Here is a 21,584-nt window from a genome sequence, read left to right as displayed (position 1 = left end):
GGGGACGGTTTGGGGCCGAATTCGGGGACTTTTGGGCCGAATTCGGGGATTTTTGGAATCCCGGCGGTCTCCGCCGGCGCCGCAACTTCCTGCTTCCGCCGGAAGAGAGTGACGTCACCGCTCCCTCGCTGCACTTCCGCCTCTCTAAGTGTCATGGCGGCGTCATAGCAACGCCGAGGGCGGAGGGCGCTGATTGGTTACGCCTCCGGGTGTGGCCCCGCCCGTTCTAGGCGCCGATTGGTCGGTGCAGGAAGAGGTTCGGCGGTGATTGGTGGATAAGGAGTAGAGGCGTGGTCGGGGCGCGGCCTCTGTGAGGGGATGGGGACCCGCGCGAGCGTGGGGGAGGCGGCGCGAGCGCGGCCGGAGCGGGAAGGTGCGGGGGGAACCGGGAAATGGGGAAATTTGGGGAAATTTGGGGAAATTCGGGGAAATTCGGGAGGACTGAGGGGATTTGGGCTCTGGGATGGTCCGGGGGGGGGTCCATGGGGGCCTGGGAGAATCGTTAGGGGGAAACTGGAGGGGGTTGAGGGGAGATGTGGGGGGCTCTAGGGCTGAAATGGGGGGGATTTAGGATCTGCGGGGGATTGGGGGGGAGGTGGAGGGGTTGGGGGCGCTGAGGGCGGAAATTTGGGGTCTGGGGGTGTCGAGGGGTCCGTGAGGGTCTGGGCAGGTTCTGGGGCTGTTGAGGGGGAATTGATGGGGGGTGAAGGCGGAAATTGGGAAAACTGGGGAGATTTGAGGGGAACTGGGGGGGTCCGTGAGGGGCGGGAGGATTATGGGGGGAGCGGGAGGGAATTGAGGGGGGATGGGGGGGGAGTTATGAGGGGTTTGGGGCGGCTGAAGGCGGAAATTGGGGGGGGCTGGGGCCGATTTGAGGGGGACAATGGGGGAGGGAGTGTCCTGCCCCACCCCGGCCCCAAATCTTTGCCCCAGGTGCCCGATCCCGCCCCCAAACCCCGATCCCGCCCCCCCCAGCTCCCAAGCCCCACCCCGGGCACCCAACCTCGCCCCAAAACACCCCAGCCCTGCCCCCCAGAGCCCGAACCCGCCCTCCCAATTTCTGATCCTGCCCCCCAAGTTCCAAATCCCGCTCCTCAGGTGCCCCAACCCCGCCCCAAAACCTCCAAATCCCATCCCCCAAGTGCGCAGCCCTGCCCCACAACCCCTCCAATCCTGCCCTGGGGTGCCCAAACCTGCTCCTCTGCTCCCCAAATCCTGCCCGGGGTGCCCAAACCTGCCCCCCAAGTGCCCGATCCGGCCCCTCAAGTGCCCCATCCCGCCCCCAGGAGCGATGCCGGGCCCAGGTGAGGAGGCGCCGGGCACCGGCGGGGAGCTGAGCCGCTCTCAGGTGTGCGGGATGCTCCGGCAGGAGCTGAGCCGGGATGGAGCCTTCCTGCAGGGCCACCCCCATGTCCTCGTCATCCTCGGCGCCTCCGTGAGTGGGGACGGGTACCTGCGGGGCTGGGAGGGGGATGAAGGGGGCTAGGGGCAGAAATGTGGGGCTTGTGGGGCGGAATAAAGGGGTTTGGGGAAGAATCAGAGGGGCTGGGGGGAATTGGGGGGCTGGAAAAGGGAATTGGGGGGGTTGGAGGTGGGAAAGAAGGGGGTTGGGAGTAGAAATGTGGGGCTTGTGGGGCGGAATAAAGGGGTTTGGGGAGGAATCGGGGGGGCTGGGAGGGAATGAAGGCATTTGGGGGGAATTGAGGGGGGCTAGAGGAGGACCAAGGGGGAGAAATTTGGGGCGTGGGGGAATAAAGGAGTTTGGGAGATATTGGGGGGCTGGAAAAGGAAACTGGGAGGCTGGAGCAGGGAAAGAAGGGGTCTAGGGGCTGAAATATGGGGCTTAGGTGGCGGAATAAAGGGGTTCGGGGAGGAATTGGGGAACTGGAGGAGGGAAAGAAGGGATTTAGGGGGAGAAATTTAGGGCTTGTGGGGCGGAATAAAGGAATTTGGGGAGGAGCTGAGGGGGAATTGGGGGGCTGGAGTTGGGATGAAGGCGTTTAGGGGGGAATTGGGGCGGCTAGAGGGGGAACAAAGGTGGTTAGGGAGGGGGAGAAATATTTGGGGCATGGGTGAATAAAGGAGTTTGGGGAATATTGGGGGGCTGGAGGAAGTGGTTAAGGGGGAGAAATTTGGGGCTTGTGGGGCGGAAAAAAGGGGTTTGGGGGGATATTGGGGGGCTGGAAGGGGGAATGAAGGGGTAGGGGGCAGAAATTGGGGAACTGGGGAAGGGCTGAAGCGGTTTGGGGGAAAAATTGGGGGACTGGGGAAGGGCTGAAGGGGTTGGGGGCAGAAATTGGGGAGCTGGAGGAGGGAGTGAAGGAATTGAGGGAGCAAGGAATGGAAGGAGCAAAAAAGGGAGAAGAAAAATCTGGGGGGTCAGTGGGGGGACATTGAGCGCTGAAAAGAAATTTTGGGGGCAGAAAAGGGGGGATGGGGAATTAGGGGCGGAAATAAAGGAGATTGAGGGGACGAGGGGGGAGTTTGGGGGTCTGAGGGCAAACTCAAGCCATTTAGGAGAGGAGTTGGGGGCATTTTGGGGGTGGCGAGGGGTCACCGCGGGGCTGGGGATGGTTTGGGGGTCGCTGGGTGGTGGGGGAGGGGCGGCCACCCTGATGCCTGGGGGTGAGGGGGGAGGGGAAGGGGAAGAAATTGGGGTGCCCCACCCGCCCCTCCCCCCAGGTCACCCCCCGTGGCCAGGGCGGGGCCACCCCTCCCCCACCCGCACCCCAACTTCCTCCTCCACCCCTCCCCCACCCCATTACCTAACGCCCTTTAATTAAACACCCGGAGGGGGAGAGGCGGCGCCGCTGACTCAGCACTTTTTGGGGTCAGGGTCGGGGCCAGCGCTGGGCGCGGCCCCCACCCCTCCCCCACTCCTGACGGCCCCTCCCCCACAGGGCGACCTGGCCAGGAAGAAGATTTACCCCACGATCTGGTACGGGGACACCTGGGGACACCTGGGGACACCGGGGACAATGGGGGACACCGAGGGGAAAATGGGACAGTGGGGACACCTGGGGACAGTGGGGGGCACCTGGGGACACTGAGGGACAGGAAGGACACTTGGGGACACTTGGGGACAGTGGGGGGCAGCAGGGACACTGAGGGGACAGTGGGGACACCGAGGGACACTGAGGGACAGGAAGGACACCCAGGAACACTGGGGACACTTGGGGCCACTGAGGGGACAGTGGGGGGCACCTGGGGACACTGAGGGACAGGAAAGACACTTGGGGACAGTGGGGGACAGCAGGGACACTGAGGGGACAGTGGGGACACCGAGGGACAATAGGAACAGTGGTGTTGGCAAGGCCACCCGTGTTCCACTGGTCACCAATGTCCCCACAGCCACTCAGGCAACCAGGGCCACCAATGGCTCCAGGGCCACCAAGGTCCACTCCCTGTTCCCAGAGTCACTGAGGCCATCGATGTCCCCACCTGTCACCAAGGCCACCAATGTGGCCTCGACTCTGAGGCCATAAGGGTCACCAGGGCTCTCAATGTCCCTCCTGTCCCCAGGGTCACCAGGGCCATCGTGTCCCCAAGGCCACCAATGTCCCCACCTCTTTCCAAGGTCATCAAGGTCATCGATATTGCCAGGGTCCCCAGGGTCACTCTGGGGTCACTGCTGTCCCCAGGGCCACTGGGGCCACCAACGTCAGTCACTGCTGTCCCCAGTGCCACCAGTCAGCAGTGCTGCCATTGTCTGCTCTGTCCCCAGTGTCACCACAGCTGTGTGTCCCTGCTGTCCCCAGGGCTACTCGTGTCACCAGCTGGCACCAGTGTCCCCAGTATGACCCCAGTGTCCCCAGGGCCACCAATGTCCCCAGTATGATCCTGGTGTGCCCAGTTCCTCCCTCTGCTGTTTCTGTCCCCTCTGTGTCACCTGTCCCTGTGTTACCTCTCCCAGGTAACAGTTACCAGTGTCACCCCCCTGGGAGAGGGTTGGTGACACTGGTGTCACCTCAGGCCTGGTGTCCCCAGAGTGGGGTGGTGACAGTGCTGTGGGTGTCCCCGGCGGGTTTGGTGACATCAGTGTCCCCTCAGGTGGCAGTTCTGGGACAGGCTCCTCCCTGCTCCCAGTGGCTGCTGTCCCTGGGGTGGGGTGGTGACAGTGCTGGGGGTGTCCCCAGGGGTTTGGGGACACAGGTGACAGCGCTGTCCCTTGTCCCCAGGTGCCTATTCTGAGATGGGCACCCCCCGATGCCGGTGTCCCTGGGGGAGTTTGGGGACACAGGTGGCACAGGTGACAGCGCTGTCCCTTGCCCCCAGGTGGCTGTTCCGGGACGGGCTCCTCCCCGATGCCGGTGTCCCTGGGGGGGTTTGGGGACACAGGTGGCACAGGTGACAGCGCTGTCCCTTGTCCCCAGGTGGCTGTTCCGGGACGGGCTCCTCCCCGATGCCACGCGCGTCGTCGGCTTTGCCCGCTCGCCCCTCACCGTGGAGCTCATCCGGGAGCAGACCCTGCCCTACCTCAAGGTGACAGTGCTGTCCCTTCTGTCCCCTCCTGTCCCCTCCTATTCCGTCTCCACCTGTCTTCTCTGTCCCCTCCTGACCTCACCTGAACCCTCCTGGCTGCACATGTCCCCAGGTGAGCCCCAAGGACAAGCCCTGCCTGGCCTTGTGTCCCTGTATTGCCTCACCTGTCCCCACGTGTCACAGATGACCCCCAGAGATGGACTCCACCTGGTCCTGTGTACCCTCACCTGTCCATCTCTGTCCCCACAGGTGACCCCGAAGTACGGGCCCTGCCTGGCTGTGTTCTTATTGCTGTCTCACCTGTCCCCTGTCCCTGTGTGTCCCCACAGGTGACCCCCGAGAATGGGCCCTGTCTCACCTGTCCCCTGTCCCTGTGCGTGTCCCCACAGGTGATCCCTGAGGATGGTCCCTGTATCCCTTATCTCACCTGTCTCACCTGTCTCTGTGTGTACCCACAGGTGACTCCTGAGGATGGTTCCTGTGTCCCCTGTCCCCTGTCCCTGTCTCACCTGTCCCTGTGTCCCTACAGGTGACCTCAGAGGATGGGCCCTGCCTGGACATCTTCCTGTCCCTGTCCCACCTGTCTCCTGTCCCCGTCTCACCTGTCTCACCTGTCCCTGGTGTCCCCACAGGTGACCCCCGAGGACGGGCCCCGCCTGGCTGAGTTCCTGGCCCTGCAGAGTTTCGTGCGGGGTCAGTACGGGGACGAGGCCTCGTTCCGGGAGCTGGACGCTCACCTGCGGGGGCTGCCCGGGGGGGACCGCGCCCACCGGCTCTTCTACCTGGCCCTGCCCCCCAGCGTGTACACACCTGTCACACAGCACCTGAGGGCTCTGTGCATGGGACAGGGGTGAGTGGGGACACGGGGACACACCTGTCACACAGCACCTGAGGGCTCTGTGCATGGGACAGGGGTGAGTGGGGACACGGGGACACTGAGGGGTGGCACACACGGGCTGTGTGACTGCAGGGGACACAGATTGGTTTGTCCCCATGTCCCACTCCCATGTCCATGTCCCTGCTGTGTGCAGCCATATCCATGTCCTATGTCCTCCTGTGTCTCTGCACATTCCCATGTCCCCATGTCCCTTGTGTCCCTTGTGTATCCCTGTGACCTTGTGCCCTTGTGTACCCCCACACCTCCTGTATCCCTGTGTGCCACTGTGTTCCCAAGTGTCCTCATGTCCCCACATATCCCCGTGTGTTCCTGTGTCCTCACATTTCCCCATACGTCCCCTTACGTCCCTTGTGTCCCCATGTCCCTCCATGTTCCTTGTGTCCCCATATGTCCCATGTCCCCCGTGTCTCTGCATGCTCCCAATGTCCATATCCCTCGTGTCCCCCTGTGCCCAGGTGGAACCGTGTGATCGTGGAGAAGCCGTTTGGGCGGGACCTGGGCTCGTCGGAGGAGCTGTCGGCGCACCTGAGCGCGCTGTTCCGCGAGGAGCAGATCTACCGCATGGACCACTACCTGGGCAAGGAGATGGTGCAGAGCCTCATGGTGCTGCGGTGCGCCGGGGACACGGGAGGGCACGGGGGACACAGGAGGGGACGCGGGGACACGCGCAGGGCTCCTCACCCGCCCCTCACCCACCCCAGGTTCGGCAACCGCATCTTTGGGCCCATCTGGAACCGCGACAACGTCGCCTGCGTGGTGCTCACCTTCAAGGAGCCCTTTGGCACCGAGGGCCGCGGTGGCTACTTCGATGACTTCGGCATCATCCGGTGAGAATGGAAGTCCCCTGGTGTCCCCGTGTCCCCTCGCCGTTCCCCCCGTGTCCCCCGACCCCGTGGCAGCGCCGGCTCCCCACAGGGACGTGATGCAGAACCACCTTCTGCAGCTGCTCTGCCTCGTGGCCATGGAGAAGCCGGCGTCCACCAACCCTGACGACGTTCGCGACGAGAAGGTGGGGACAGCAGGGACACCGGGGTGTCACCAAGGTGTCACCACCTGCTGGCACTGCACTGGTCGCTGAGCTTTGTGTCCCCGATGGTCACATCACGGTCACAGCCACAGGGACCATCCCCAGGTGGCCCCAGGGTTGTGTCCCCCTATGGCCACGTCCCTCCACCCCTGTCCTGTTCCACCACCATGTTCTCTACGGTGGCCTCCAAAGCCACGTCCCCATGGCCACGTTCTCACTGATCATGTCCCCAACCGTGTCCTATCATCCTGTGATCCATGGTGGACCCTCATGGCCCTCCTAACTCCTGTGGCCACATCCCAAACCACATCCTATCAGCACCTTCTCACTGATGACTCCCCAAAACCACATCCCCCACAGCCCATTGCCTGTTCTTACTGGTGGCCCTCCATAACCACGTCCCCAACCAATCCCACCCCGTGGTCTCACCAGAGCCCCCACAATCAGGTGTCCCTCACCTGTCCCTTACCTGTCCCCCAGGTGAAGGTGCTCAAGTGCATCAGCCCGGTGGAGCTGCAGGACGTGGTGCTGGGCCAGTACGTGGGCAACCCCGAGGGCCCCCCCGAGGCACAGAAGGGCTACCTGGATGACCCCACGGTGCCCCGTGGCTCCACCACACCCACCTTTGCCACCGCTGTGCTGCGCGTGGCCAATGAGCGCTGGGACGGTGAGAGGGGCTGACGGTGGTGATGGTGATGGCTGTGATGGTGGTGGTGATGGTTGCCGTGGTGATGACATTTGTGGTTGTCCTGGAGATGGTGGGATGATGGTGGTGGCCATGGAGATGGTGCTGATGATGGTGATGGCCACAATGGTGACACTGCTGACCAGAGAATGACAGATGGTGATGGTTGGAACGATGATGATGAGCAGTGGTGATGTCCGTGGTGATGGTGGTGGTGACAATGCCAATGGTGTCCCAGGTGTGCTGTTGGGAACGTGCTGGGATGGGGATAGGGGGTGGTGCTGATGGGCGGTGGGGATTGTGGTGACATTGATGGATGATGGTGGTGGTGACAATGGTGATAATGCTGATGGACGTTGATGATATTGATAAACATTGATGATGTCTTTGATGATAATGACAGTTATGACAATGGCAATGATGACAGTGATGATATTGACAATGATGGCGATGCCACTGTCCCGAGGTGTCCTGTTCATGTGGCACTGCTGGGATGCTGCTGGATGGTGACGATGTTGACGACGTTGATGGATGTTGGTGTTGATGATGACAATGGTGACAGTGACGATATTGACAATGACAACAATTCCACTGTCCCCAGGTGTCCCGTTCGTGCTGCGCTGCTGGGATGGTGGTGGATTTTCATGATGTTGATGATGGATGTTGATGTCAATGATGATGATGACAATGATGGCAATGGTGACAGTGATGATATTGACAATGACAATGACCACAATGCCGCTGTCCCCAGGCATCCCGTTCGTGCTGTGCTGCTGGGATGGTGGTGGATGATGTTGACGTCGATGACGATGACAATGACAGTGACGATATTGACAGTGACAACGATGCCACTGTCTCCAGGCATCCCCTTTGTGCTGCGCTGCTGGGATGGTGGTGGATGTTGATGTCGATGATGATGATGACGATGGCAATGGTGACAGTGACGATATTGACAATGATGCCGCTGTCCCCGGGCGTCCCGTTCGTGCTGCGCTGCTGGGATGGTGGTGGATGTTGATGTCGATGATGATGATGACAATGACAGTGACGATATTGACAATGACAATGACAATGATGCCGCTGTCCCCAGGCGTCCCGTTTGTGCTGCGCTGCTGGGATGGTGGTGGATGTTGATGATGTTGATGATGTTGATATCGATCATGATGACAATGACAGTGATGATATTGACAATGACAATGACGCCGCTGTCCCCAGGCGTCCCGTTCGTGCTGTGCTGCTGGGATGGTGGTGGATGTTGATGATGTTGCTGATGATGATGTCGATGATGATGACGATGACAATGATGATATTGACAATGACGCCGCTGTCCCCAGGCGTCCCGTTCGTGCTGCGCTGCTGGGATGGTGGTGGATGTTGATGATGTTGATGTCGATGATGATGATGACAATGGCAATGATGATGACAATGCTGACAGTGATGATATTGACAATGACAATGACACCGCTGTCCCCAGGCGTCCCGTTCGTGCTGCGCTGCGGGAAGGCGCTGAACGAGCGCAAGGCCGAGGTGCGGCTGCAGTTCCGGGAGGTGCCCGGGGACATCTTCGCGCGGCAGTGCAAGCGCAATGAGCTGGTGGTGCGCGTGCAGCCGCGTGAGGCCGTCTACGCCAAACTCAACACCAAGAAACCGGGAATGTACCTGCGGCCCGAGGAGTCCGAGCTCGACCTCACCTACGGCAGCCGCTACAAGGTACCCAGAACGGGCAGGGGACACGGGGATGGGATCTGGGGACGCGGGGATGGGGACGCGGGGATGGGATTTGGGGACACGGGGATGGGGACACGGGGACACGGGGATGGGGACACGGGGATGGGATTTGGGGACACGGGGATGGGGACACGGGGACACGGGGATGGGGACACGGGGACACGGGGATGGGGACACGGGGATGGGGACACGGGGATGGGGACACGGGGATGGGGACACGGGGATGGGATCTGGGGACACGGGGATGGGATCTGGGGACACGGGGATGGGGACACGGGGATGGGATTTGGGGACACGGGGATGGGATTTGGGGACATGGAAATGGGATTTGGGAATATGGGAATGGGGACGTGGAAATGGGATTTGGGGACATGGAAATGGGATTTGGCAATATGGGAATGGGGACATGGGAATGGGGATGGGGATATAGAAATGGGAATGGGGACATGGAAATGGGGACATGGAAGTGGCATTTGGGGACATGGGAATGGGGACATGGAAATGGCATTTGGGGGCATGGAAATGGGGACATGGGAATGGGGATGGGGATATAGAAATGGGATTTGGGGACATGGGAATGGTGGTGGGGTCATGGGCATGGGGATGGGGACATGGAAATGGGATTTGGGGACACAAAAATAGGGGGTGGGGACACAAAATGGGGCATGGGGACATGGAAATGGGGGTGGGGTCACGGGAATGGAGGTAGGGACACAAAATGAGGCTGGGGGACACAAAATGGGGGTGGGGACACAGGAATGGTAGTGGGAACACAAAATGGGGGTGGGGACACAGCAATGGGATTTGGGGACACAGCAGTGGGGGTGGGGACATGGAAGTGCAGTTTGGGGACCTAAAAATTGAGTTTTGGAACATGAAAATGGGGCACCAAGTCCCAAAACGGGGTTTGGGGACAAAAAACCAGGGTTTGGTGACCCAAAAATCAAACACTGGGACCCAAAAATGGGGGCTGGGGACATGGAAATGGAGCATTGGGGCCCAGAATGGGGTTTGTAGATCCAGAAAAGGGGCTGGAACCCCGAAATCACAACACTGAGACTCAAAAGCTCAGTGTTGAGACCAAAACTGGAACATCGAGACCCCAGAACTGTGGGGGGAGACCTCACATCCTGGGGGGTTCCCAAAACCCACCGGGGTCCCCCCAAAGCCCAGGTGTTCCCCATACACCCAAACTCAGAGGAGCCCCCAGAATCCCCAAACCCTGGGGTGCCCCCCATACCTGGCAGGGTCCTCCCAAAGCCCAGGTGTCCCCCACACCTGGGGGTGCCCCCAGACCCCCCCAGACCACCCCGGTGCCCCCCCAGGACGTGAAGCTGCCGGACGCCTACGAGCGGCTGCTGCTGGACGTCATCTGTGGGAACCAAATGCACTTCGTGCGCAGGTGAGAGGGGACTGGGGACACCTGGGGACACCTGGGGGCAGGTGAGAGGGGACTGGGGACACCTGGGGACACCTGGGGGCAGGTGAGAGGGAACAGGGGACACCTGGGGACACCTGGGGGCAGGTGAGAAGGGACTGGGGACACCTGGGGACACCTGGGGACAGGTGAGAGGGAACAGGGGACACCTGGGGACACCTGGGGACAGGTGAGAGGGGACTGGGGACACCTGGGGACAGGTGAGAGGGGACAGGGGACACCTGGGGACAGGGGGCACCTGGGGACAGGTGAGAAGGGACAGGGGACACCTGGGGACAGGGGGCACCTGGGGACAGGTGAGAAGGGACAGGGGACACCTGGGGACAGGTGAGAGGGGACTGGGGACACCTGGGGACTGGGGACAGGTGACACCTGGGGGCAGGTGAGAGGGGACACCTGGGGACAGGTGAGAAGGGACAGGGGACGACTGGGGGCAGGGGACTGGGGACACCTGGGGGCAGGTGAGAGGGGACAGGTGACACCTGGGGGCAGGGGATTGGGGACAGGTGAGACACAGCAACAGGTGGGACAGGGGACAGGGGACTGGGGAAACGCAGCAACAGGTGGGACTGGGGACAGGTGAGAGGGGACAGGTGACACCTGAGGGCAGGGGACTGGGGACAGGTGAGACACAGCAACAGGTGGGACTGTAGACAGGTGGGACACAGGGCAGAGGGCACAGGTAGGACATAGGACAGGGGGGACATGGTGGGGGCAGGTGGGACATAGCAACAGGTGAGAGGGCACAGGTGGGACACGGGGACAGGTGAGACTGGGGGGGAGGGGTTGAGGGGGCAGTACAGGTGGGACAGTACAGTTTGGAGGAGCTGAGGAGTCTGGTGGGGACAGGTGGGACACGAGGGGAACAGGTGAGTCCAGTTCGGGGAGGGTGAGAGGGACCAGTTTAAGGGGACAGGTGGGACCAGTCTGGAGGGGGGAGATTTGGGAGGGGCAGGTGAGGCCGGGTTAGGAGGGGCAGGCAGGATTCTGAGGGAGGAAGGTGAAGTTTGGAGGGGCAGGTTGGACTGGTTTAAAGGGGACAGGTAGGACATGGGGAGGGAAGGTGGGACCAGTTTGGGGGGGCGGGGGGGGTACCAGGGGCATGAAGGGACCAGTTTGGGGCAGGGTCAGCTGCGTTTGCAGTGACAGGTGGCACCAGTTTGGAGGAGAAGATGGGACCAGTTTAGGGGCCTAGGTGAGCCCAGGTGAGGTTCAGGGGGAGTTTTGGGGTCCCCCAGGTCAGTTTTTGGGGTGTCCTTTCCCCCCCCAGTGACGAGCTGCGCGAGGCCTGGCGCATCTTCACCCCCCTCCTGCACCAGATCGAGCAGCGCCGCGAGCCCCCCATCCCCTACCCCTACGGCAGGTGAGAGGGGGCACCTGGGGGGGCTGGGGAGGCACCTGGAGCCTCCTGGGGGATCTGGGGGGGGCAACGGAGGGGGTACCTGGTGCAGGAATTTGGGGGTCTGGGAGGCACCTGGGCACACCTAGGGGGAAAGGGGCTGGTCCTGAAGGTCCCGTTGGGGATTTGGGGGGTCCCGGGGGTCTCACTGGGGATTTGGGGGGTCCCGTTGGGGATTTGGGGGGTCCCGGGGGGTCTCACTGGGGATTTGGGGGGTCCCGCTGGGGATTTGGGGTGTCCGGGGGTCTCACTGGGGATTTGGGGGGTGCCGGGGCTCTCACTGGGGATTTGGGGGTCCCGGGTTTCTCTCTGGTGATTTGGGGTGTCCCGGGTTTCTCTCTGGTGATTTGGGGTGTCCCGGGTTTCTCTCTGGGGTTTGGGGTGTCCCGGGGGTCTCTCTGGGGTTTGGGGGGTGCCGGGGGTCCCCCCTGACCCCGTGTCCCCCCCTTTCCCAGCCGGGGCCCCCCCGAGGCGGACGAGCTGCTGCGGCGGGCGGGGTTCCTGTACGAGGGCACCTATCGGTGGGTGCCCCCCCACGGGCCCGACCCCCACCCCTGACCCACGGAGGGACCCCCCAAAAAACACTCCAGGGCTCTGGGCTGGGGATTGGTGCCCCATGGCACCCCCCGCCCCATAACCCCCATCATTCCTGCCCCATAGACCCCCCCCAACGCACTCCAGCCCCCCAAAAACACTCCTGGGCTGGGGGCGACCCCCATAACCCCCCCAGTCCTGCCCCACAGACGCGCCCAGCTGGGACCAAAGCTCCCCCTCCCCGCCAATCAAGTCCCCAAGGCTTAATTACCCCCTCATCCCCCGGGAGCAATTAATGATTACCGCAAATCAATTAATCAATTAACCCGCCATTAACCAGGACCAATTAAACCCACCTTTGGCTAATTTAATTACCACCATCACCTTCTAATTGCCCCCAGGCACTTATGGGGCAGAACCCAAACACTTGTGGGGTCACGGCCCCCATGGCGGGGGGAGGGGGAGCCCCTGGACCCCCAAAGGGGGCGGGACCGAGGCGCGCGGGGGCGGGGCTTATGCTAATGAGGAGGCGGTGCCACTGTCAGGGGCTAAAAGGGGCGGGGCCAGCGGGCCAGCGGCCAATCCGGGGGCGGAGGGGGCGGGGTCAAGGGAGGGTGGCCGCGCCTCTGTCACCTCTGTCACCTTTGTCACCTCTGTCCCCGCAGTCCCTGCTGTCAGTCACCTCTGTCACCTCTGTCCCCGCTGTCAGTCCCCGCTGTCACCGCTGTCACCGCTGTCAGTCCCCGCTGTCACCTCTGTCCCCTCTGTCCCCGCTGTCCCCGCTGTCACCTCTGTCACCGCTGTCTGTCACCTCTGTCACCTCTGTCACCGCTGTCCCCGCTGTCACCTCTGTCACCGCTGTCTGTCACCTCTGTCACCGCTGTCACCTCTGTCACCGCTGTCAGTCACCGCTGTCCCCGCTGTCACCTCTGTCCCCGCTGTCAGTCCCCGCTGTCTGTCCCCGCTGTCTGTCCCCGCTGTCCCCTCTGTCACCTCTGTCCCCGCTGTCCCCGCTGTCACCTCTGTCCCTGCTGTCACCTTTGTCACCTCTGTCACCTCTGTCCCCGCTGTCTGTCCCCGCTGTCCCCGCTGTCTGTCCCCGCTGTCACCGCACGCCTGGGCACTCCTGGCGGGTTCCACGCCCAGAGCGTGGCAGGGACAGGCACAGGCGTGTGACAGAAGGGCTGGTGGCACTGTCTGCACGCTGTCCCTGCCCTGTCCCCAGCCCTGTCCCCAGCTCCGAGTCACACACTCATGGAACCAAGGGACACTGCGGAGGCTCCTGGAATTTGGGGGCTGCTGTGACACAGAGGGGCCTCAGGGAAGCCAGGAGAGCAGAGTGAGGTTATGGAACCTCTCTTGACCAGGTGTCACCGTGAGACAGCTGGGCCTCATTGAACCCAGATGCCACCAGGAGCTCGTGGAACCCAGGCTCCAGCCAGGTGTGACACAGCTGGGCCTCACGGAACCCAGGAGGGCTTTGTGACACAATGGAACCTGATGGAACCACAGGTGTCACCACCAGTGCGTCCCTGGTGGCACAGAGGAACCCAGGAGAGCACAGTGGGGTTATGGAAGCTCATGGAAGCCAGGGCCCAGTGTGACACAGAGGGGCCTGAGGGACCCCAGGAGAGCAGCGTGGGGCTCTGGGCCAACACGGCCCCAAGGGTCCTCTGTGGCCTGACAGAACCTTCTGGAAGCAAGGCACCATTTCCCCTGTGTGCAGCACGGGTGAGGCCACGCCTCGAGTGCTGTGTCCAGTTCTGGGCCCCTCCGTTTAAGGAGGACTTTGAGATGCTCAAACACGTCCAGAGGAGGCAACGAGGCTGGTGAGGGGTCTGGACCACAAGGAAGGACTGAGGGAGCTGGGGTTGTTCATCCTGGAGAAGAGGAGGCTCAGGGGAGGCCTCATCACCCTGCACAGCTCCAGGCTGGGGTCAGGCTCTTCTCCCAGGGAACCACTGACAGAATGACAGAACACGGCCTTAAGCCGTGCCAGGGAAAGTTTAGGTTGGACATGAGGAGAAAATTCTTCCCTGAAAGAGTGATTGGGCATTGGAATCGTCTGCCCAAGGACAGGGTGGAGTCACTGCCCCTGGACATCCCAAAACCAGTCTGGATGTGGCACTTGTGTCGGCCAGGGGAGGGGGGAGACTCCTCTGGAACAGAGGCTGTGAGCCCTTCCCTCGGCATTGTCCCAGCCCTGGACCCGGGGGCTCCCACACAGCCACGGGAAAAGCAATGACAGCTCTTTACAAACAGCAACACCGAACAGAACCACGGGCCCAGTGCCCCAGAGCCACGGGCCCAGTGCCCCAGAGCCACGGGCCCAGTGCCCCAGAGCCACTGACCCAGTGCCCCAGAACCACAGACCCAGTGCCACAGAACCACGGACCCAGTGCCAGCCAGAACCAGAGACCCAGTGCCCCAGAGCCACGGGCCCAGTGCCAGCCAGAACCAGAGACCAGTGACAGCCAGAACCACAGACCCAGTGCCCCAGAACCACTGACCCAGTGCCCCAGAACCACGGGCCCAGTGCCCCAGAACCACGGGCCCAGTGCCAGCCAGAACCTGACCCAGTGCCAGCCAGAACCACGGACCCAGTGCCCCAGAACCACGGGCCCAGTGCCAGCCAGAACCACTGACCCAGTGCCCCAGAGCCACAGACCCAGTGCCAGCCAGAACCACAGACGAGTGACAGCCAGAACCAGAGACCAGTGACAGCCAGAACCACAGACCAGTGCCAGCCAGAACCACAGACCAGTGCCAGCCAGAACCAGTGCCCCAGAACCACAGACCCAGTGCCAGCCAGAACCACAGACCAGTGCCAGCCAGACTCAGTGCCAGCCAGAACCAGAGGCCTAGTGACAGCCCAAACCTGACGCAGTGCCAGGCAGAACCTGACCCAGTGACATCCAGAAGCACAGAGCCAGTGCCCCAGAACCAGACCCAGCTGGCAGGCAGGGATGAGGATTGTTTCCTTTACAAAGCCCAGCACAGCCCATCCTGGTGCCCCTCCAGAGAATGAGAGGAGCTGCAGCAGGAACCTTGGAAGGGCGAGCTGGGAAGGCAGGGATGAGTAAAACCCAGAGGGGTAGATGAGATGTGTCAGAAACTCAGCAGCTGTGGCTGGAACCTGAAAATCCCCATGAAATAATCATCCTTCTCCTGAGGCACCAAACAAGAGACTGAAACACGGCAAGCTGCAAAGCAGGGATTTAGCAAAGCTTGCCCCAGGGTGTATGGATGAAGCCAAAAGCAGAGCTCCCAGGGTTTTGAGAGCTGCTGGGGAGGGCAGAGGAAGCACAAGGAGCTGTTCCAGGAATTGAGGGTCCTGCTGAGGGGGTCCCACCCATCCTGGGTGGGCTCTGGGGCTGATGGCTCCTGTGGGCATGGCAGCCTGGGAGCTGTGCCTGGCCATGACATGGCTCTAGACTCTGCAGAATCTACCTGAAGACAGGCATGAATGCAGAAATGGATCTCCAAAATGGTTGAATTTGTCTCTCCGGGTTGGAACCTCTTCATTATGACTACATTCCTGAAGTCTCAACCTAAAGTTGAGGGGATTGGGAAACTCATCAGGATGTTTGCATTGGCCAAACCCCTGAGCGTGTCGAGGTCCCTCTGCTCTCAAGGTCCCTTGTGCCAGCAGCCCAGGGAGGGGTGAGGATGGCTCATCCTGGAATGATGGAATTAGAATGGGTTGGGTTGGAAAGGACTTGTGTCCTGGTTTAGGGCAAATTTGGAGAAAACCTCCAAAGGCCCCCCCAGAAAGCAAACTCAAGCAGCCCCTCCCTCAGCTGGCTTGGGAAGAAATTTCCTCAGAGAGAAGTGGAAAAAACCTGTTTATTCAACAGGCAGATCACAAAAAAATGAACAATACCAAACCACAAAACCTCTCACTGCTCTGAAGAGATGACAAATTCAGAAAGTCTCTCTCCTGTGGGTGGTAGCCTGGTCTGTTCTCAGTCCCTCTGGTGCTGGAAAATGCCCAGGCCAGGCCCTGGTGGCCACAGGTGCAGGCTCCTGGTGCTCCTCTGGGCCCCCAGTCCAGAGCAGATTCAAATAATTTCAAGAAAAAAAAGGAAAAGAAAAAAGTCCGGGGAAGTTCTCTGCTTCAGTTGGTCAAAACCTAACTAAAAACAAAAGAGAGCTCTCTCCCACCATCCACCACAGTGACACAGCCCTGGAGACAAAGCTGTGGAACTCCTGTCTCTGTCTTTTGGAAATGGAACTCACTCCTATCTCTGTTTTTTGAAAATGGAACTCACTCCTGTCTCTGTCTTTTGAAATTGGAACTCCTGTCTCTGTTTTTTGAAAACAACCCCCTCAGACATTCCAGCGCTTCTCCTTCCCCCTCCTTCACTCTCAAATCCAGCCTTGAAGGTACAAAACTTATTTCTGGGCTAAACAGACGAATGGGGATACAATTCAGCATCACAAAGTCACCCCAGGACAGCTTTTAAAGGCCTTTTAAAGTCCAGCCATGGGCAGGGACATCTTCACCATCTTCACCCAGAGCAAGCTGCTCAGAGCCCTGTCTCATCTGCAAGGACGAGCCATCCAGCACCTCCCTGGGCAGAGCCTGTTCCTTGCTTTCACCTCTCTCCGTGTAAAAAATCTCTTCCCCGTGCTGGGATCTCTTGGATGACCGTGAGGAGCAGCAGGCCAGGGCAGCTCACGGCAGGAAGGGACTCATCCCATGGCACTGCTGGCCCGGGCAGAGTTGCCATGGCTCAGAAAAGCCACAGGTGGGGCCAGGGAAGCCAAACCCGAGCCAGTGGTGAAAGAGCCGACAGGGCTGGGCTGAGTGCTTGAGAGAGGATGAGGATGATGAGGAGAGGGTGAGGATGATGAGGAGAGGGTCAGGATGATGAGGAGAGGATGAGGATGATGAGGAGAGAGGATGAGGATGATGAGGAGAGGGTGAGGATGATGAGGAGAGGGTGAGGATGATGAGGAGAGAGGATGAGGATGATGAGGAGAGGGTGAGGATGATGAGGAGAGGATGAGGATGATGAGGAGAGAGGATGAGGATGATGAGGAGAGGATGAGGATGATGAGGAGAGGGTGAGGATGATGAGGAGAGAGGGTGAGGATGATGAGGAGAGAGGGTCAGGATGATGAGGAGAGGATGAGGATGATGAGGAGAGGGTCAGGATGATGAGGAGAGGATGAGGATGATGAGGAGAGGGTGAGGATGATGAGGAGAGGGTGAGGATGATGAGGAGAGAGGATTCCCCCCTCGCCTGCCCAGAGGGTGTAGCCGTGGGAAGGGGTTTTAACCCTTTAAGTGCAGCAGAAATAAGATGCTCAGCTCCATGGTCGTCTGTCATGACAGGAAGAGCCAAGTTTATTCACAAACACACCTGGTTTTATAGCAGGACTGCAACTCCCAGAGTAGAGAAAAGGAGATTGGTTCAGAGAGAAGACACCCCAGGGCCTGGGCACACACCACAACAGGGGTTTTATTTTGTTATTAATTCCTTTTTATTTTGACCAAATCATCACCCTGGGAGAAATTCTCCCTGGCCTTGACCCTGACCAGCTCATGGGCTGGGAACAGAGCTGAGAAGCTCCAGCCTGGAATATTTTCCAGGCTGTAATTGTCTCACTTTCTCAATGTGTGTCCCTACACATCCCCTGGGCCAAGTCTTCAAGGCCTGTACAGCAGATGGGAGAGGTTTGAGGAGTGCAGAGAAAGATTGAGGAGGTGATAACAGCACTGTGCAGCTGACACTGACCCGGGCTATCCCGAGGAAAAACAGGTCCTTGTGGCCAGCACGGGATGGGGAACTGTGCCCATCACCTCCAACCCCCGTGGCCACCTGGGCCCTGCCTCATTTCCCGTGACATTCCACTGAATTCTGTAGTGACATTCCAGCTCCTTTCACTCTAGATCTCTCTGCAAACAGGCATGGAAGGGTTTCTGCTAATTATAAATCAGGGAAGATATTAATTGAAAGTAATAACAACAAGAATAGCTCCCTGCCAAAAAAAAAAAAAATACAAAAAAGAAACCTAAGCCAAACCAGTACAATAAAAAACAAAATAAACAAAACCAATAAACATAAAATAAAAATAAACAATAAACAAAAAAACCACAAGCCCGAGCCACCACCAAACCCTATAGTGGAACGTGATCAATAATAAAATAAATATATAAATATGTAAATAAATAAATAAATAATAATAATAAATAATAAAAAGAAATGACCCCCCCATCCTCCATGACCTCTGTGCCTGCTCGGGCAGGGGGTGCTGCAGAGGGCCAGGCTGCCCAGGGACCCCTCCCAGCCCCTCCCAAAATGCTGCATTCAGTTCTGAGCCAGCACTGAGAGAGCCAAGAGCAGAACAGAAAGCTGATACAGGATCCTGCAAAATCCCACCCAAGAACATTTTGTTATAAAATCGTAAGTTTTAACAGAAGCTGAGAAAACCAGCAGTGTTAGAAAATAAGCTTCAAGCAATTAGAAGAGCTCAGACAATAAATTTAATTGGGATGAACCCTCTCTTTCTAACACGTGAGCAGTGCCAGCAAATATCCAGAACCAGTGGAAGGGGGACCCCCAGCAGCAGAGGTTTCCCACACAGCAATGATGTAGAGCAGGGCAGGGCAAGCAGCTGCCAAAATTAAAACTTCCCCATTGCAACGAAGGATTTTATTTTAATTTTACTGTAGCCACTATTCATAAAGTGCAAGATTTAAGAGTCTTGAGAAATAAAAATAAATAAATTTTAAAAGACCCCCCATTATATAAAAAAGACAAACCTCATTTTTCTTTACTGTCGTGTAACTCCTGGAAAAAGCAATCAAATCATGCAACAAGATCAGAGGTAGAAAAGAAATCTGACTTGAGTTTCTGCACCAAACCACAGCAGGGTTTGTCCTGCTGCCCTTTCAGAATAGGAACAAACAAAGGAATCCATATTTTCTATATTAACATTTCTCATGGTCATCTTCCATTTTTTAAGGTGGATTGCACCACAGACCTATTATATTCTTGCTGGGAAGAAAGATGATTTGAGTTGTTTGAGCTTTGAGGTGCATTTAAAAATAACTTTCACTAAAGTCAAATACTCCTAGGCTTGAAGGTAAGGCATAAATACAATTAGTCACTTGTTTGCAGAAAGAACACATTGAAATGCCTTTTCACGTGAAAATTTAAGAAAATCTTAAATCCAATTCTGGACGACACCAGATGTCAAAGATGAGAGCTGTCACCAATTCTGAGTTTGGTTTGACCCCAAAGCCTGGCTTTGACGTTGTGTTCAGCAGCTCTGAAAATGGGCCTGGACTGGCAGAGACGTGTTTGGAGCTGGGTCCCCTCCCATTCAGCACCAGCCCCCAGCTGTGCCCCCAGGGACAGGAAAACGATTTTTGGGGTCACCTGGTGGTCACTGCCCTGCAAAGAGAGAGAAAGGACAGCAACACCCACGGAGCTCTTCGGGGAAAAAAGGCCAATTTATTGTACAGCCAGCCCGGATTTAAAGTGTGTCAGTGCAGCCAGGACAGCACAGGAGCTCATGGGACAATTGGGAAAAACATCCTTGGGACAGCACCTCAGGATGTGTCCCACGGGAAAGACACCAGGGGTTAATCTTTGTGATGAATTTTATTCTGTTTGTCACCAGGTTCTCACCCTGGGAGATTTCCTCCCTAACTGAAGCTGCAGTCAGCCTGGGAATGGAGCTGAGAGTCAGGAGAAATCCAGAATTTCCGAGCTGTGATTCCCCAGCTCTGTCAATGTGTGTGTCCACAAATTTCCGAGCTGTGATTCCCCAGCTCTGTCAATGTGTGTGTCCACAAATTTCTGAGCTGTGATTCCCCAGCTCTGTCAATGTGTGTGTCCAGATTTCCGAGCTGTGATTCCCCAGCTCTGTCAATGTGTGTGTCCACAGATTTCCGAGCTGTGATTCCCCAGCTCTGTCAATGTGTGTGTCCAGATTTCCGAGCTGTGATTCCCCAGCTCTGTCAATGTGTGTGTCCACAAATTTCCGAGCTGTGATTCCCCAGCTCTGTCAATGTGTGTGTCCACGAATTTCCAAGCTGTGATTCCCCAGCTCTGTCAATGTGTGTGTCCACAAATTTCCGAGCTGTGATTCCCCAGCTCTGTCAATGTGTGTGTTCACAAATTTCTGAGCTGTGATTCCCCAGCTCTGTCAATGTGTGTGTCCACATCACCTGAAGCAAGGCAGGAGCCCCTGCCCAGCTGTCCCTGAGCCCCAGCAGGGCAGGGAGGGAGGGAGGGACTGGTTTGGAGGTTGGTTTGGGGCTCCGGGTGCAGCTGAGCCCGGAGCCGTCCCCACCTTGCCAGCAGCAGCTCCAGTGAGCCCCGGGGATGCTGGGGGTGGCCAGGCCATGGGGCCAGGCCATGGGGGGCAGGTCTGGGGGGGCAGTTGGGCCGGGGCATCTCCAACTGCCCTGGATGTGGAACTGGAACAACGGCCAGAACGGCTGCTGGAGCCCTGGCAGGTGAGTGGGGAAGGGGCAGCGCCCCCTGAGCCGGGCCCAGAGGGGGCCTGGGGGGTCTGGGCTGTCCCGTGGGGAGTGGATCCCTTCGGGAAGAGCGGGGCATTGCCGGGGGCTGCTCTGGACCGGCCCGGCAGGGAGCAGGGGCTCCTGGCTCCACATCTCCTCCCATCAATGAGCAGGGAGCCGCTTCTCACTGCACTCCCAGCGCCCCAGTTTGCAGCCCAGAGACCACAATGGGTCCCTCCCTGTCCCCTCCCTGTCCCCTCCCTGTCCCCTCCCCGATGAGGAGCCCACAGGAAGGATCAGAGGGTGCTCAGGGGGCTGGAGCAACCCCTGCTATGGGAGAGGCTGTGAGAGCCGGGACCACTCTGCCTGAAGAAGGCTCGGGAGGGACCTCAGAGCTCCCCCAGCCCCTGAAGGGACTCAGGGAGAGCTGGGGAGGGACCTGGGACAAGAACCTGCAGGGACAGCACACGGGCAATGGCTTCCACCTGACACAGGGCAGGGTTCGGTTGGATATTGGGAAGAAATTCCTCCCTGAGGAGAAATGGTGAGGAGGAGCCGGCACAGGTTGCCCACAGCAAACAGAGGTTGCCCACAGCAAACAGAGGTTGCCCACAGCAAACAGAGGTTGCCCTGGAAGTGTTGGAGGCCAGGCTGGATGGGGCTCTGAACAAATTCCCTTCTAGCGTTCTTCTCAAGTAAGACACTTCCCTGCAGGTTGCTCGTTCTGTTTTCAAACTCCGGGGTTGAAAGGACTCCCAAGGAGGGGAGAAGGAGCTGAGCTGGAATTCCTGAGCTGGGCGAACATTTAGGACCCAGATCCCGAGGGACAGCCGTGCAATCCTGAGGGTGCTCAGCCCCGTGCTCCTGCAGGCGGCCCAGGAGCTTGGTCGGAGGCAGCAGCTCCCTTCTCA

General features: G+C 58.9%; 1 protein-coding gene across 2 annotated transcripts; it reads left to right on the top strand.

Moving 5' to 3' along the window:
• Positions 1-289: 289 nt before the first annotated feature.
• On the top strand, positions 290-21,582 carry G6PD (glucose-6-phosphate dehydrogenase). Of its 2 annotated transcripts, XM_088180927.1 has the most exons (14): positions 290-373; positions 1,287-1,435; positions 2,901-2,938; positions 4,374-4,482; positions 5,115-5,332; positions 5,836-5,991; positions 6,082-6,207; positions 6,296-6,389; positions 6,888-7,074; positions 8,567-8,802; positions 10,146-10,222; positions 11,529-11,621; positions 12,113-12,178; positions 21,388-21,582. In XM_088180927.1, exons 1-14 carry the CDS (start codon positions 319-321, stop codon positions 21,449-21,451), a joined length of 1,668 nt encoding a protein of 555 aa, XP_088037053.1. In that variant the 5' UTR covers positions 290-318; the 3' UTR covers positions 21,452-21,582. The 2 variants fall into 2 exon arrangements, with proteins under 2 accessions (XP_088037053.1, XP_088037054.1); XM_088180928.1 differs by lacking the exon at positions 21,388-21,582 and having other exon boundaries at positions 291-373; positions 12,113-12,562.
• The last annotated feature ends 2 nt before the right edge of the window (positions 21,583-21,584 follow it).

Source organism: Sturnus vulgaris, chromosome 30 (genome assembly GCF_052056855.1).
Source record: "Sturnus vulgaris isolate bStuVul1 chromosome 30, bStuVul1.hap1, whole genome shotgun sequence".
Lineage (NCBI taxonomy): Eukaryota > Metazoa > Chordata > Aves > Passeriformes > Sturnidae > Sturnus > Sturnus vulgaris.
The sequence above is the reverse complement of the archived record's forward strand: the minus strand, read 5'-3'. Positions and strand labels throughout refer to the sequence as shown.

Bases quoted from the DNA above. Each gene is read 5' to 3' on its own strand.
- G6PD (XM_088180927.1), top strand. From the start codon at position 319: ATGGGGACCCGCGCGAGCGTGGGGGAGGCGGCGCGAGCGCGGCCGGAG. The intron at 1,436-2,900 runs GTGAGTGGGGAC...CCTCCCCCACAG, and splicing joins TCGTCATCCTCGGCGCCTCC to GGCGACCTGGCCAGGAAGAA. The intron at 5,333-5,835 runs GTGAGTGGGGAC...CCCTGTGCCCAG, and splicing joins GCTCTGTGCATGGGACAGGG to GTGGAACCGTGTGATCGTGG.